Genomic DNA, 17,312 nt, shown 5'->3' on the forward strand with positions numbered 1-17,312 from the left:
GAGAGAGAGAGAGAGAGGTGGTATAAAATAGTACATTTTTTTGCGATTATAAAGAAAGAAAAAAATGTTTAGGATTTAAAATCATTCTGGGCTTCAAATCTTTGCTATGGATATAATCTGATCTTAAAAACGATTAGAAATAATTTTTTTCTGACACATTCAAAAAAGCTGTCTGTACATTGACGTTAATATATGTTATACTGTACAATAGCCATTAATATGTTTGTTATTACAGGTTATTATTATTACATATCTTAGAATAAGTGCTTGCTTGGTTCATAATGGTGAACCACTGATGGGACTCCAGCGCCCCCTACTGTTCTTGCGGATCAAACCACCTGCGGGGTTTTTAGAGTCTTGCAGCGCCACCTAGAGGCAGCAGCGGTACTACAGCTCACCCTCCAGGTAATCTGCTCGTTCTTTCTTATTCCACATAGAAGTTTCTTAACTGCTCATATAACGTGAATATTGTCTGTATAGACATAGGTCAGACGTGAAGCAGTGCGTTCATACTGAGCCGTACTAGTGTGCTGCAGACAGTGACACTTCCTTCTGGCTTATATTGTTCGTTTCCTTCTGGTTTATATGATTGTTTCTGATGTTTCTGTTTCATTAGTGCCCTAAATCAGAGGTGATTGTGCTCATGTTATTATTAGTTTCACCTGCTATTGTACTTTTGAATACTGCTAAACAGTTTGCACCGGATTGATCTGGTTTTACAGTAATCAGTCGTTATGATTGTGTTGTAAGGATTTGTTGAGATGTGAGTGCTGTGTGTTGCCGTGTGGAGTTTCTGTTGCATGTTATACACGTGTTGTTGAGTGTGGGTGGGGCAGGCTGGTGGAGTTGTATCCATGTGTGAAGGTGTTGTAAGGGTGCATGCTGGGATACCCCATCAAAGAATTAGGTGACATGGTAATGGTGTTGGGCGTCATGGTAACACTATTGGGTGTCAAGCTAACTGTGTTGGGTGTCATAGTGCCGCTATTTGGAGTCATGGCGACAGAACTGGGCGTCATGAGTGGAATGTCATCCGGTGAGCGGCGGAGTGTGAGGGCGTAATCCCGTGGAGATGACGCCGGGGTCAAACGTAGGGGGTCGCACAGTGACCCCTCCTCTGGGTTACCCCCAGAGATGGAGGTGGGTGTGTAGCTGAGGTCATTGGGCGGGGTCTGGCGCTGAGGTGCGGACTGAGGGGGCGTGTCCTGCCGACTGCGTTTGTCCTTGCGGTAGTAGAGCGCAGCAAAGGCCAGGACGTTGAGGAAGAGGAGCGACGCTCCCACAGCGATCGTGACACTCAGCTCCGTGGAGTAATCGCGCGGATTGGCAATGACCAGCGGTCCACTGCGTGCTGTGGACTGGGGGGGCTGTTTACCAGGGGTACGAGCCTTGTTGCCTGGCCGCGGCGTAGCACTGTGAGAGCTGTGTGTGGTCAGAAGAGGTGGAACCCGCGTGGTGGTGGACGTGTAGTGGAACATGTCATGCAGGTTGTACAGGTGAGGTACCAGGTGCTTCCAGAAGGCCACTTTGGTAGCTCGATAATGATCCCGAACACGAGGCTTCAGCCCAATATGCAGATACAGCTGGTCGTGAGGACCGTACTTGGCCCATGTCACTTCTTCAAAACGGTTTGCCTTCGTGTGGATGAACTTCGTGTCCTGAGGAACTGGCTTGTTTGGATCCCTAAACAAACAGATACACAAAAATACAGTTAATTAATTACATCTGAACTATATAAACTATATAAATATTATAAAATTTAATCCTGAATTGTTTTAATTGTTTTAGTACATTTTAAAATTAATTTATATTTTATCATGCCATATTCAGTAATATTCAATCATTTCTGAAAATTTATATCAAACTGTAACAGCAAACTTAGAACAAATGGTGCATTAAATAGAGCAAAAGTGACAGACATAATTTTACAAAAGATTTCTACAAAAATATTAAGCAGCACTACTGTTTTTAACATTGATAATAAGAAATATTTCTTGAGCTGCAAATCAGCATATTAGAATGATTTTTGAAGGATCATGTGACACATGACTGAAGTAATGATGTTGAAAATTCAGCTTTGCCTTCGCAGGAATCAATTATTTTAAAATATATTAAAATATAAAGTTATTTAAAACTGTAATAATATTTCACAATATTACTGTTTTCACTGGTGACAAGACTCAAAATATCTTACTGACCCCAAACTTTTGAACAGTATTTAGTGAATAAATATGTACATGTAGGCTATTATTTGAAACACAGATCAAACATATACAAGATTTATCAACACAAACAAATTGTGAATAACAACATATGAAACTATCCCTGTTGTGAGCTGATGTATGTGTACAGTATGTATCTACAGGTGCACTGTTTTAATGCCACTTTCTTTCCACCAGAAGGCACTGTTTCATCGATTTAAATGCTGATGCCCTGTTTTACATTGTAATTTACTTATAGCATTGCTCCTCCCACAGTTTCTAGCTATGCTCCCTGTGACCTACTTCAAGGTCACAGGGACTGTTTACATGTTTACCAGTCACACTTGTTTTACCATTCCCTGGTGGCTGGGAAAGATGGAAGATGGGGGCCTGTTGTATTGTGGCAATGTGCTATGGTGTAAATACTATTATATAATGCCTTTTCACTGCATGTTTTCACGCACTGGACTGTGAACAATTTTTTTTTTTTTTTTTTTTATGATTGCATAATTGATTACAGAGTGGCATGTATTTGCAAAAAAAAAAAAAAAAAATCTTTGACTCTCTTTGTTGTTGTTGTATTGTCAATGATAATATTTCACTTTGTGTTGCTTAATTGTGCATATTTCTTTGATTGGTTGTTTGTGCTATTTTAGAGAGTGTTCTGTTTTACCCGGTCTTTGCAAAGTTGGTCCAGTAGGTCATAACGACGGCACTCAGCATGATATCATTTCGGGAGAAGTTGCAGGGAAAGAGTTCAGTGGGACCAATAAGCGGAATGCCGAACACATAGGGGAGCTCATCACCGTGTGCCGAGTCCGCCCATGGAGGCTTCATAGGGCTCTGGCAGTGATGGTAGAATGCATAGAAGAAGGTCGGAGAACCGTAACGTGCATGCAGGTCGGCCGTCACCACAGCTGGCTCCACCCACTGGTGATCCGTAAACATGGCCACGAGGGTTTTGCGGCGGGTCTCGGGATTGTCTCGATCGGCCCAGTCAGTGTACATAAACTTTATGGTCTCTCTGAGAGTGTCCTTCCCTTCTGGATAACCGTAGAGACCGTCCACAAAATCAGATACTGTGAAGTCAAAATCCGAGCCAGAAACTCCGCCCTCTTCTGGTTCCACCACACCCTCTACGAAGCGGAAGCCCTCGCCCTGGTTGACGCCCAACATGATGTCATAGTTAAGGAACTCCCCCTGCTCCATGAGCACTTCAGGGTCATCCGGGATGAGGTCACCATCAATGACCGGGCCGAAGGCCACATGGAAGCGCGCTGGCTGAATTTCCTGCTCCACCAGTTCCTTGTAGCTACGCTTCTGCATGCAGAGGACCAGGTCCTGCGTAAAAAACACAACCATTATATCTGCCTCCTCACCTACACAACTGCTAAAAATTGCTAGTCATTAAAATGTAGAAGTTAAAAATAAATGATTACACTGGCAACCAATCAAATTTCACAACTGCATTGTCACCCCCTCCTTAATTACTCAACAATCATCAATCAGCAATCAAATTAAAACAATCATCTTACTTGTGTGTCAAGGACATTACAGCCGACACGCTCTGCGAGGAGACGTGTGTATTTCACAGGCTGATAGTTCACTGACCAACTGGACAGCGCTGAGCCGCTCTGAATGATTGCTCTGTGGAACAAACCTGGAGAGAGAACAGGGAATGTCAGAAGAAAATAAAACCGTAAATGCCATGCCAATATTCCAGATCAGTAATTATATTAGTATCCTCAAAGGGCAGTGTTGCAGTATCTTTCATCTGTCATGAAAGACGGGGTCCATCCACATACTGGGCTTACTCTGTGTATCCTCACATCCTTCAACCACATTACTATATTTTTTTTTTATCCACTCTCAATTATTAAATGAGATGCTTTTATACAGTATCAGTACATGCTGGGCAGGTTATTTCTTCTTACATGTGCCAAATAATCTGTTTGGTCCATTGCTAGAAATGAACTTTTTTATTAAGGGGCAGTTGATCTTCAGGGTCATTTTTGCTTTTATGGTGCCATTTTTTCCAACATTCTGTCTGTTTCTTAAGTTTGATGCTTCATATTCAACTGCACTCACAGTTTTGTAATCAGTTAGATTATATAATATTAGTTGGCTAACTCCCATCTGGTCGGGGGTGGGCTTTTTTTTATCATTTAATATTTCACATTCAACTATCTCCTCTGAGACAGCGATTACAGATATTGGACAGCTAACATGTCTATAGAGACACTAATCCCAAACTTGATAGGCCTAGAATACAATATCATGACAGTCAAATATCATCAGATGTTCACTGCAAAGCACGAGCCATGAGTCATCACTATTGTGGCCTTCAGCAAAACACTTTTAACCCCTGATTCCTCCAGCAGGACTGTTGCTGGGATGAGCTTGTGCCTTGACTCTATGGTTGCACTGTGCGAAAGTCGTGTAAACAAGTTTCACCAACCTTGATCATGTGACTAAAACATTTCTGTTCTAATCAATTCTACCACATCATTTCAACCAAGACAAGCCTTCCATAATTAGCACATGCATTTCTGACTCATGCAAATGACTCTACAAGGAAACAGTGAAGAGAAACTACTTCAACAGCTACATCCTACTGGGATGCTCTGCTTGGTGTAAAACATGCCAATCACCCACCAGATGGGAGCTGAATTTTCCTGAATTTTGGGGATTGAAGCTCAAGTCAGCTATTATCAGAATCAGAAAGAGCTATATTGCCAAGTCTGCTTGCACACACAAGGAATAAACCCTGGTATTGTACACTTAATAACGTATCAAGCAGAATAAAAAAGTCTTAGATCAGGGGTTTTCATTTTCATTTAGCAAATGACTATAAATATGATGTAGAGTATAAAGACCCATTTGTACTGCATTCAAAAAATTAGATGTGATAACATGCTGTTCTTAAAAAGAAATCATTTTAATATATTTTATATTATTATAAATAATATATTTATTATATAGTTTTTTTTATTATTGTTTTTAAAACCTTTATTGTGTCACAGTAAAATCAAAGCTAATTTAAATATTATGTGGAAATATTTACCAGTATTAAGTAAGACAGAATATCTTTTTCTACTCACTATTAGAATAATTTCATGTGCATAAACCTTAAACTGTGTTAAAAAACAAAACAAAAAAACAAAAAAAACATTATAATATCTAATCTTTGGTATCCTAGTTTAAAAAACCCTGTTTTAGATGGTACTGCAACTTATGTTAGCAAGCATAGTACGGGAGTATAAAAAAATATCAAATAAATTAGACTCTTGTTTGATAGAGTGGATGAATGAATAAGTGTCACAAAATGCTCACATCAGATAATAAACCAAAAATGAAATAAATAAATAAAAAGAAGAAGAGTTTTTTTTTCCTGAAATTTCCTCTATCGCTGTCATGTAGAAAATATTATTTGACTCAATCCAACGCTCTGGCATACAAAATGAAACGGAATCTACATGCAGATTTAATCCTTTTTATCCTTTATCCTCTTCTGTAGCAGAGACTTTCTAGTGAACAGTAAAATTGATTTTTGATTGTTTGAAGTCATACTGCATATTTCACTCGGTCTGGAACAGTCAGAATAATTTAAAGAGAGCTTAAGTCTTAATGACTTAGTATCAGTGTATTTCAGAGAAGCAACAAAACCGTAGAAACCACAGTTAAATGTATGGAGGGTAGAGAGAACGGGATGTAGCTTAAGTCCAATCATTTTGAACATCTCCATAAATGATATAGCAACAGTAGCGGTGCAGTCTGCCACCCCTGACCTCACTCTATACACACTGAAAAATAATGTCTGCTCAGCGGGGATGACCTGTTCTGCGGTCCCCACAAAAAAAAAGGACACTTACTTCTGGAGCAGTAACTGCAAAAATTGTTAGTGACAGTTTTTTGGACAAAAACAGAGATGTGGTTTTCCGTAAGAAAGCAGGATTTCTAGGAAACAGATACCAGTTTTGGTGGAGGTGTCCTAAAATACACAACCAGCTAGAAGTGCAGCTGGGTTTTATTCTGGCTGTAAATGCATTCAGTGAGAAAAGAGCTAGGTAACACTTTATTTTACAGTGTCCTTATATGTTACATGTACTTGCCATAGTAATAACAGTTATTGTGCTATTTTATGAATAAATTATTCATAATTACATGCAATTAGCCCTCAACCAACCTCTCATCCTAACGCCTAACCATAGTAAGTACATGTAGTTAATTATTATTACTTAGTACATAAATATATAATTACACTGTAACAATGACACCTTAAAATAAAGTGTAGCCAAATTATACAGTATGTACAAAATCAGGGTTTGCTAAACTATATGTATCAGCAAATTCATATGTAAACTATCATTAGGCTATGAAATAGGGGGATCAAAACTGACAAAAAGAGGGAGGGAGAATACAAAACAGTGAGCGAAAGAGATGAAAAGGAAGAGGAGTTATCAGTACTGTACACTGAAGCAAAACGATGATGTAGGATCAATATCCCTGCAGGTGTGTGCGATTGACTCTGATCTCTGTAAAACACTCTTCGCACACACGCCTTGCAGTGACAGACACACCTACACACACTTGAGGCCCACAACAGAGGGATAAGGCTGATGAGGCAGGAGACAAGTTACCATGGTTACAGCAGAGATTACCGTGGTAACGGAAACTCGAATGTGACAGTGGTCATGGTTGCAGAGGCAGCTGTCTCAGCAGTTACGGACTGCAGAAATACACTATGTACTAGGTAACTGATTACCATAAGGCCTTACAGAGGGTATCATTAAATAAGCATAATTATAGAAAATGACTTTATTACCAGGAATCCAATGAGGAGATTTTAAAAGGACATATTTTTGTCCATTATCTCTGTTTTCCAAACAATTAATTGATTTTTAAATGTAATTTAATAATATTTTGATATTGTTTTTATCAAAGCGTACTCACTGTCAGGTTCCTCTGTTTCAACGTATGTTCATGAATGATGTTGATCTGAATATATAAACATTTGGAACAGTAGCGAGGAGAATTTCATAGCATCTGTGAGTGACATTATATGTTTATATGGTCACACTTTAGTTTAGGATCCAATTCTCACAAATAACTAACTATAAGCTACGACTTTTGCCTCAATAAACTCCTAATTACTGCATATTAATGGTTAGTAAGGTAGTTGTTAAGTTTAGGTGTTGGGTAGGATTAAGGGATGTAGAATATGGTCATGCAGAATAAGGAATTAATATGTGCTTTATAAGTTCTAATATCGTAGTAATATGCATGCTAATAAGCAACTAGTTAATAGTGAGAATTGGACCCTAAACCAAAGTGTTACCATTTATATGTTGCATTAAACATTCATATTATTTGAGGTGTCTGATCTCTGACCTTCAGAATGGTGTGAAAGAGTGAGCAAACTGACACAGGATGCTCCGATTCCTGAGCCAAATACGGTCACGCGGCCTGGATCACCACCGAAATATCCAATATTCTTATTGATCCAGCGGAGAGCCTGAATCTGATCCAAGAGACCATAATTCCCTTTAGCGGCCTGGTCACCCGTGCTTAAAAACCCTGGTACAGAAATAAAGAGAGAGGACAGAAAGATTTGAAAAATAATACTCCTGAGAGTGAAATCTTTTTCTTTTATTTTTGTGTTTTTTGGCAGCTGAAAACAGGACGAATTTACTGAAGCTTAGAGAAACAGAAACAGATGTCTCACTGAGATTATGGGTATAATTTTTTGTAATCATGCATAAAATAAATCCTTAAACCCTGAATATTGCTGCACAACCTGGAAATGGCCAGAAACGTTATGAAAAAACCTGCAGGTCTCCACCAAGGAGGTCTATATCAAATGCCTGCTACCGACTGTGCGATTTCAGCAATCGTATAAGATCACACTGTACGACATGGATCTGATAAACTTGGGTACGACATGAACGTAGACTGTACGATGATGACACCTATTGAATCATAGGCAATGACGCAAGTTAGTATGGAAGAATAAAAGGTCATCAGCATGACCTATTGGTAAACAAATAGAGCAAGATGAACCGCGCTTTGGCAATTGTGGTTTTTATGTGCGCTAAAAAAAAGGAGGAAGCGAAAGAGGAGAATATGGACGGTCATGGCTAGGGAAAAGAGGCCAACTTGCCAATTTTGCAAATGGAGCTTGAGGTAAGTAGTTTGTCGCGTTGATCAATACGCCATTTCATGTTGAATTCTTTGGGCTAGGCAGTAGATGTGGGTCTTAGTAGCAAACACACTCACTGTGAGATGATCATGTTAAATTTTGGACACTGTCATAAAATTATCGCAGGCTATCATTAGTCGCAAGACCGCGACAACAGACACCTTTGATCCTCTCTCACTGTATGACGTAGGACCACCGTTTAGGAGCCACGACCACATAAATCGCCACGATTGGTCATCTTTTGTCTGGGGCAGCCTAAAATTGTACTATGTGTACCGGACATAAAGAAAGCCATCCATAAGATTCTCATTCATTCATTGGCAGTTGTTCAGCTTTACTCTAGCTATACTTTGCTTTAAAAACAATCAGGTTGTGTAGTTATGACATCTACTAGCAGGGGCTAACTGGGTCATGCTAAGCAGCTAAGATTGGTTGTGTTCTTTAGGAGCTGCATACAGCCTTACCAGTGATATTTAGGACATCTTTGTCCAAGATGTACAAAAGAGCTTTGATAAGTTTATCTAACTGGTCACTATCTGTTGTACTGTAACTGTTGTAAAGTCTGGATTTGGATACATGATCTCTGCCTATTAAAGGGTTAGTTCACCCAAAAATGAAAATTCTGTCAGTAATTACTCACCCTCATGTTGTTCCAACCCCGTAAGACCTTCGTTCATCTTCGGAACACAAATTAAGATATTTTTGATTAAATCTGAGAGCTGGATCACTTCTCCATAGGCTTCTAAGGCATTGTAACTTGCTGGCCCAGAAAATGTATTAAAGACATCGTTAATATAGTCCAAGTGACTACAGTGGCTCAATATTAAGTTTACAAAGCAACGAGAATACTTTTTGTGCGCAAAAAACAACAAAAATAACGACTTTATTCCACTATTCATTTGCTTCTCTCTGGGCCTCGAGTTAGTTCACGTAGTATAATTGTGCAGCGCTTCTGTGTTGCACGTCACACACATCACACACGACCAGCGTCGGCCAATAGTGAGCCTACGTGTGACGTATAATACTGTAGTCACTTGGACTATATTAACGATGTCTTTAATACATTTTCTGGGCCAGCAAGTTATAATGCCTTAGAAGCCTATGGAGGAGTGATCCAGCTTTCAGATTTAATCAAAAATATCTTAATTTGTGTTCCGAAGATGAACGAAGGTCGGAACAACATGAGGGTGAGTAATTACTGACAGAATTTTCATTTTTGGGTGAACTATCCCTTTAAAGACAGTCTTTGAGATAGTGACTGAGTACTCTTTTGAGTACATTTCTTTCATTCAGAGGTTTTATTGCAGCCGACAGGTTATCCGTGATGGTAAATGTAAGACGATGATGCCAGTTTGCTTTCAGAGATGACTGCTGTTTTATAGGGTTCAGCTGTGCTGTCTTATCAGAGCATTCTTCAGAGCTTCTTCATTCCTAAAGATGGGAGCATTCTGCACTCTAACTCTCTTCTCTTTCTTTCATTGTAGGTAATATTCTGTCTGATAACATCTGAGTAGGAAATGTGCGTTGTTTTGATGCTTTTCTCGCTGAGATTTAACAAAATCAGAGCTCTTTAGAAAAGAAGCACACTAACAGCACTCTCTCTGAATGAGGCTGTAATGGACAGATCTGCTCCCCAAAGCATTTATAAAACATTACTGAGGTCTTCTAAAGACTTGGATGCTTTTTTAATGGCTGACATGTTTAATTTGGAATTTTATCTTGTGCATGTGGATCTTGCCTTAAAAAAACATGAACATGTTTTTGTTAATATTCGTTATTAGTTATTAATATTAATATTAGTTTGGCCACTTATTAAATACAGATTTTACCAAATTTCAAAGCTTAAAATCCTTTTCCTATATGGTACATACCTAATATTCCCACCCTGTAGTTGAGGGTTATGACGATGACATTGCCGTAGCTGGCCAGCACACTACCGTCCATGATGTTCCCCGTGCCCTCCATGTACGAGCCACCATGTATAAACAACATCACAGGACGGGGGTCATCTCGAGAATCCCTCAGACCTGCACACACACACACACACACACACACACACACACACACACACACACACACACACACACACACACACAGAGAGAGAAGTGTGCACAAAAAAACATGAGGCTCTCTGTGTTCTGAAGTGTTTTTCACAGCTGCTCAAAATTTCCACAGAGATCTTGTGACTAAAGTGACTAAAATAACAATGTAAACAGCCAAGATCTGCCTCAGAGACTTCCTTTAAATTACTCAATTTCTTTTTGAGTTTCATTTATTATAATGATTATAGTCATTTTATGGTGAAGTGTTGACTTCAAATGCAGTGTTCACAAATAACGGTAGGCAAGTGAATAATGTCTATTCATTAGATGCATTTGTAAATGATTGGTTTGAATTACTGTTCAAACGTCATAACGGGAAAGTGGCAAAGTGTAGTAATACGGATTATGGATTTGAAATACTATAGAAACAGTGTAAAATAATTGCACATGTAGAAGTGGTCGAAAATATGATATCTATAACCACCCAAAGCCACAGCAAAACACGGGCCAAACACACTGGACCACCTTATAAAATCATCCTGAAAATGATGCAACATTGTGTAAATATCATCCAGATTATTCTCTCCTGCATTAAGCACGATGGGATAAAAATAAATAGGAAAAAACATTAAAAATTGATTCAACTGAAAGAATGATGAAAACGGGACATACCATCATCCTCTGAACGCTCTGTGTCAGCTGACATGTCGCCTGTTCTCTTTGTACCTAGAGAGAGAGAGAGAAAGAGATGATAAATTGGAAGAGCAGATAGAAACTAGACCGCAGAGAAACGTGTGTTTGTGTGTGTTGCGGTTTCTGTGTACGTGTGTAAGTGGGGAATGTATAAAAGCTCAGTGGACTCCTCTCTAAATTACTGTGTGAAACCAAACAGGGGTTCACTTTCCCGAACCCTGCAATAATAAAGCTTTCAACGTTTTACCAGGAGAAATCTGCTATTTCCTCCAAATGAGGCCAAAACAGTGCTCTAAACGTTCACTCCAGTGGACTTAAAGACGGCAAGGAAAGCACAGAGTGGATTCTGGCCATAGGCACTGAGCTGGATATCAGAGAAGCTTCTGATGTAGCTTAGAAAGGCTGAGGAAGACAGGAACTAAGATGATCCGTGGAGGATTGTAGTGCTTTTAAGCTAACATAACAGAGCTGAAGTGGAATATTTTCTTTTCATTTTTGACATCCAAGATTACAATAAAAATTCTATCTCGGTGCATTATATGCGTCGCAGTGTTGGGGAAGCTTTGAAACTGTAGCTTACAAGGCTTTATCTACAGTAGTTAAACCACAGTCAAGCTATACCGATCAAATATTTTTAAAGGATATTAATACTTTTATTTAGTAAGGATGAATTCAATTGATCATAAGTGACAGTTAAGACAGTTAAGACAGTTAAGTTAAATATTTCAAATAAATGCTGCTCTGCTTTTAAATTTGTTTAAAAAATTCAGAACAAACACACACACAAAAACTATATCACGGTTTTCACAAAAACTGTTTTCAACATTGATAATTATAAGAAATGTTTCTTGAGCAGCAAATCCGCCTATTAGAATGATTTCTTAAGGATCATCATGTGACACTGAACACTGGAGTAATGATGCTGAAAATTCAGCTTTGCTATCACAGGAATAAAATACATTTTAAAATATTATTATTTTAATAATATTTCACAATATTACTAATCTTACTGTATTTTTGATCAGATAAATGCAACATTTATGAGCGTTAGAGCCTTTCAATTTTTTTTTAGTTACCGACCCCATACTTTTGAACAGGGTGTAATTTTTAGTAACAAGTTACAAACAAAAATTAGCTAAACACATTAAAACAGGCAGTATATTATATATATATATATATATATATATATATATATATATATATATATATATATATATATATATATATATATATATATATATACATGTATATATATCATTTTTATTTCATGCAAAAAAACCCCAAAAAAACGTAAACTTAAACAGAAAAATGTACACTGAATACAATAATAAAAATAGAATACATCCTATGTTTGTTTAAATGCAGCTTTTACATAAATAGTCTGCAATAAAAATAAGATCTAAAATGCAGCACAGGAACTTAAAAGGCTGATTATTTTTATTTTTTAAGATCTGTTCAGTTACATGAACCATCTGAATAAACTGATTCTCTTCAAGGGATATAACAATAAAATATAAAAATATTATCAGATAAAATGTAAAAACCAAGAACCAGAACCAGTAATGTTCTGTATATGAAATAAGGAATGTGTGTGTGCATTTTGCGTTTGTAGGTACTCACCACTTTTTGTGGGTACGTATATGTTCAGGTACAGACAGTCCTCACTCTGCTCCTGCAGGTACGTCGCGACCGTGTCAAGGTTGTAGGTGGCCCAGACGGGCATCATGATGTCGGGCACCGCATTGCGAATGTTCTGTGGGCAGACAGGAGGAAAGCGGGTGGCGTTCCGTACAACGGACCAGGCCGATGGAGCATCGGGCGGCATGAAGCGCTTCTCTCCTACAGGCGGGGAAGCGTACGGCACACCCAGATACTGATCCACAGGGCCCAGACCCTCCGTTGCCACAGCAACCCGCATCCCCCTTAGTCTGCCAAGTGCTGTGTTTACTGTGGGCTGGTAGGTCAGTGCTGTTGCCATGGAGACTGACCACATCAACCACACAAGCAGCCAACACAGAGCAAAGTTCAGAGGTCGGCAGAGCAGGTGGGGAAGCGGCAGGTAAGTTGCTGACTGTGTGTGCCACATGGTCCCTCTTAACAGCACACACACACGTTCACACTGAAAAATCTCTGTCTGTAGCTTAATGACACTCTCCGCTTTGACACAATCACACTCTAGCACTCAATAACAAACGCCACACACTCAGGAAGATCCAGTGGGAATCTCCGCAGCCAGGTGTGCGCCACCAAATGCTCCATATTGGTTGATGATTTCAGCAGGTGAAGCTGTTCATTTTTCCAGCACGCAAATCCTTTCAGCACAAACCTGAAATACACACAAACAGGATGTAAGAGACAGAACCTCTCATCACACCGCTCAGAATATGAACCATATTAATAATCCCTCAGAAAATACAGTGGCCTCAAAAAGGGACACTTAATGCCAAACTTAAAATGCATGAATGTCATTGCATTAGATAGCCAAATATCAAACCATATGGCATTTATTTTAAAGAAAGAACACTTTTCAAGCGTAAAAAAGAGTTCAAATGAACTTTGGAATGCAAAAACAATAGTTCTGTCATGGCAGCTCTAGGAGTGAGTGGCATGGTAATGAATGTGACAATGTTAATGTGTTTGGTCTTGGCGGAATACAGTAGATCTGCTACAGTGCTGCCGCTGCAGAGCAAGTACAAGACATGCTACTGCCAATTCATACACGACACACGCTGCTGTGAGCAAGTAAGACAAACTGCTTCTGTAAACTGCTACAGCAGACGCTGACCAAGTATTTGAAGGTTGAGCAGCAAGCACATTGGCTACTGATACTGCAGGAACCAATCAGCTGTGGCCTATAGATAATGGGCCAATATGTTTGCAAGTGGATTGAGTTAAAGACATCAGCATGCGCCATCTAGAGTTTCATGACAGAACTTTGTAGAATACACTGAGTTCAATAGTTTGGAGCCAATACGTTTTTTTTTTTTGTTCAATTCACATTACATTGACATTATTGTTACAAAAGATTTGTATTTCAAATAAATGATATTCTTTTGAAGATTCTATTCAACAAAAAATCTGTCAAAAACTGATCAAAAATATTAAGATAAAATAATAATTCTTCTGATAATTAATGATTTCTGAAGGATCATGTGACACTGAAGACTAATGTAATGCTGCTGAAAATTTAGCTCATGCCATTATAGGAATAAATTACACTTTAAACATATTAAAATAGAAAAGTTATTTTAAATTGGATTGATTGATACTTTAAAATATTAGTGGTTTTTTATGTTTTACATATTTTAAATTTAACTTCTTTCAAAAACATTTTGAAAAAATCGTATCGACCCCAAAACCTTAGATGTAGTGAACGTTATACAAATGGTGTACTTTAAAGAGAGAAAGCCAGCAGAAACACTCAATTGCAGATGCACACACAATCTCTGGTTCATATCACATTTACACATGCACAAAGGGGCAATTATAAACTCTTTAACCCTGGACCCTTGCGCAGCTCCAGCGCTGTAGCTTCAGTCTCATGAGGGATCAGACATGGACGGCAGGTGCCAGGTGGATCTCTTATGTTCTGAGGGGAGGAGCTAAAGTCTCAAAGTGCAGGGCTTGGCTTGTGTTCAGAATGCATGTTGTGCGAGTGGATCGATATGCAACGCTTCAGCCACAAACACGCAGAGCAGCTGCTTTATCTGAAATCAATGTGCGTGCATGACGCTGTGGGATGGCAGCATGTAGAGCCTATAGGCCAAAACCCACAGCATTCATTACCTGCACTGCGGTGATGAGGACTAACCACAAAACAAGAGTTCACATCTACATCCTTCCTTTTAAAAACCTGGCCAAAGATCTATGACTGCGATTCTGGCTGGGTAAAACTGACGCACCAAAGAACCATTGTGTTGTTAAGACGGCTCAATTTCTAGGATCTTATAAACATTCACTGACAACAGAATCAATATGTAACAACAATGCTAAACAAAACAAAAAATGTACATAACTGACCAAGAAAATTAAAATGCATATCCAGCCATGTCTGGTTGAGTGTCATGCTCACTTCTTGTCCAGACACATATCAACAACTACTGACTAAAAAATAAATAATCAAATGCTGTCTATATTGAGGAAAATTAGCTATTTTCTGGCTGAAGACATGTTATATTGGACAGTGGTGTGTTATATCATGTATGAAGATACATGGAGCATTTTATGAGCATTTTTTCATGGGCCACTAATTTAGAAGTTGATGAGAAGAGATAAGAGACGTACTATCTGGGATAAGTAAAACATGGCCACAGGGTCATTAATCATTAACGCACTGACCTTTAATCTGTCACAAGGAACCTTTAAAATTGCACCAACGTTTCAACATTGAATACTTTTTTGTCCAGTTTACCAAGACTTTTCTGTTGATACTAGGTAGGGGTGGGACAAAATATCAATACCGCAATATATTGTTGTCCTTCTTCATGTGATACAATAATTGATAGAGTAGCGGCAAATATCGATATTTTAATTAATAAAATAAAGCGCTCTAAGCCCTGCTCCCAGCATCGCTACTTCATGGTTCAACACATGGATGAGGGAAACGTGAACATAAGTTAACTAGTCTAAGAAAAAGAGGTTTACAAAGGGGATGGCAGACAGCAGCGTGAGTAAAATAATAGATGCCTCAGCCACGCTTTAGTCCAAAGTCTGGAAAACCCGCACTTAACATTTTCACAGGCATTTTGTTTTCATAGTTAGACGATATCGTGATGTATCATTGTCTAGCAATATATTGATTATCGCAGAATTGCTGTCTCGTGATATTATCGGTATCGTGAGGTACCCTGTGATTCCCACCCTAAAACGTGGCTGCCTATGGAGTAGAAAGGAAATCGGTGCAACCTGACTAGAGAAAAAAGGCCGCTGTCTTTCCTTTTGCACAATAGGTAGGAAAACTTCAACACCCATAATGCACTGGGCACGATGCCATCAGGCCACTCCCACCAGTCTGCTATGGATACGCTTGACCAGAGTCAAATACCGCCTTGCTTAAGTAGGAAATACTTCTTAGCAAACTTTTAGTAATAATGGTGTTGACTTGTATTGTTCCCGGGTGCAAGAATTCGAAGAGTAAATGTTTAGCGGGAGTGGGTTACTTTCGGTTTGCAGTAAAGGATCCAGTGCGTTGTTGGCAGTGGCTAAAGGCTGGATGACTACGAATACAGTGTTTAAGGCCAAACGGAGGGGGGAAAACAAAGAAACTGCCGTTTTCATGAAAGCCCTGGAGCTGTCAAAAGTCACCAAAACATTTGCAGACAAATAAACATGAATTTCTCGGTCCAGGTAACACAGAGAACGACTAAATATTGTCAATTTACATATAATACTGACATTGTAACTATAAAAAGTGGGTTGAAAAACGGCAAAGTTACACTTTAAGCAGTTAAAAAAAAAAGAAGTGACATCAGGCTCAATAATCCCCATTTCATAACTCACTGCCCCAGAAGCACTGTTTACAGATCATGCAAATACCAAATCTGTAAGCCTTCCTAAGGCTCTGACAGAAATGCACACTTTCTGGGTAAAAAACTGATTTGCAACCATTTACAGCCAGAGATGTAAACAAAAGTAAATTATCAAAAAATTCTGTATCAGAGCTTTGATCTCATAGACATTACAGAAATAAAAGTGAATATCAAGATATTCCAAATTTATAAAAAAAACGGCTTACAATTTCTATTTCAGGAACATTATATGAGCAAAACACTATAAGCAATGCAAAATAATGAACAACTTCCAGTACAGAACCTAAAATACCTGATTTCTACATGCCTGGCACTCTAGAGGCGTGAAACGACTTTCGTTCACAGTGGTGTAAAACACTGGTGTGTTGAGCAGGTGCTTATATGACCTATTTTATATAATTGCCTTTCCAGTAAATTCAACTTTAGAACTGCAAACAACACAAAATTAAAAAAATCCCATGTACACAGAAACAAACTGATCTCAACCTGACCAAAAGCAACTGCAGTGCAGACTCATCACTAGCATTATTATGCCTTAAAACAGCAACCTACAGGATCAAATAATTACAATTATTCAGTGTGCAATTAACTGGGTCATTCCCATTATGCAGCACCTCTTGAACTCGGAAAAGTATTTCGATTAAAGGTA

At 38.7% G+C, this 17,312-nt stretch overlaps 1 protein-coding gene across 6 annotated transcripts; it reads right to left on the bottom strand.

Moving 5' to 3' along the window:
- Positions 1-803: 803 nt before the first annotated feature.
- nlgn3b (neuroligin 3b) lies at positions 804-13,221 on the bottom strand (the record flags this gene model as incomplete). 6 transcript variants are annotated; one of them, XM_081366602.1, is made up of 7 exons in its annotated part: positions 804-1,683; positions 2,875-3,542; positions 3,737-3,861; positions 7,593-7,778; positions 10,272-10,427; positions 11,115-11,168; positions 12,756-13,221. In XM_081366602.1, 7 exons carry the CDS (start codon positions 13,219-13,221, stop codon positions 804-806), a joined length of 2,535 nt encoding a protein of 844 aa, XP_081222728.1. The 6 variants fall into 6 exon arrangements, with proteins under 6 accessions (XP_081222728.1, XP_081222733.1, XP_081222732.1 ...); XM_081366607.1 differs by lacking the exon at positions 11,115-11,168 and having other exon boundaries at positions 12,759-13,164; XM_081366606.1 differs by lacking the exon at positions 11,115-11,168 and having other exon boundaries at positions 12,756-13,164.
- Between the last annotated feature and the right edge of the window lie 4,091 nt (positions 13,222-17,312).

The sequence above is a fragment of the Scardinius erythrophthalmus genome (genome assembly GCF_964197995.2).
Source record: "Scardinius erythrophthalmus genome assembly, chromosome: 5".
Lineage (NCBI taxonomy): Eukaryota > Metazoa > Chordata > Actinopteri > Cypriniformes > Leuciscidae > Scardinius > Scardinius erythrophthalmus.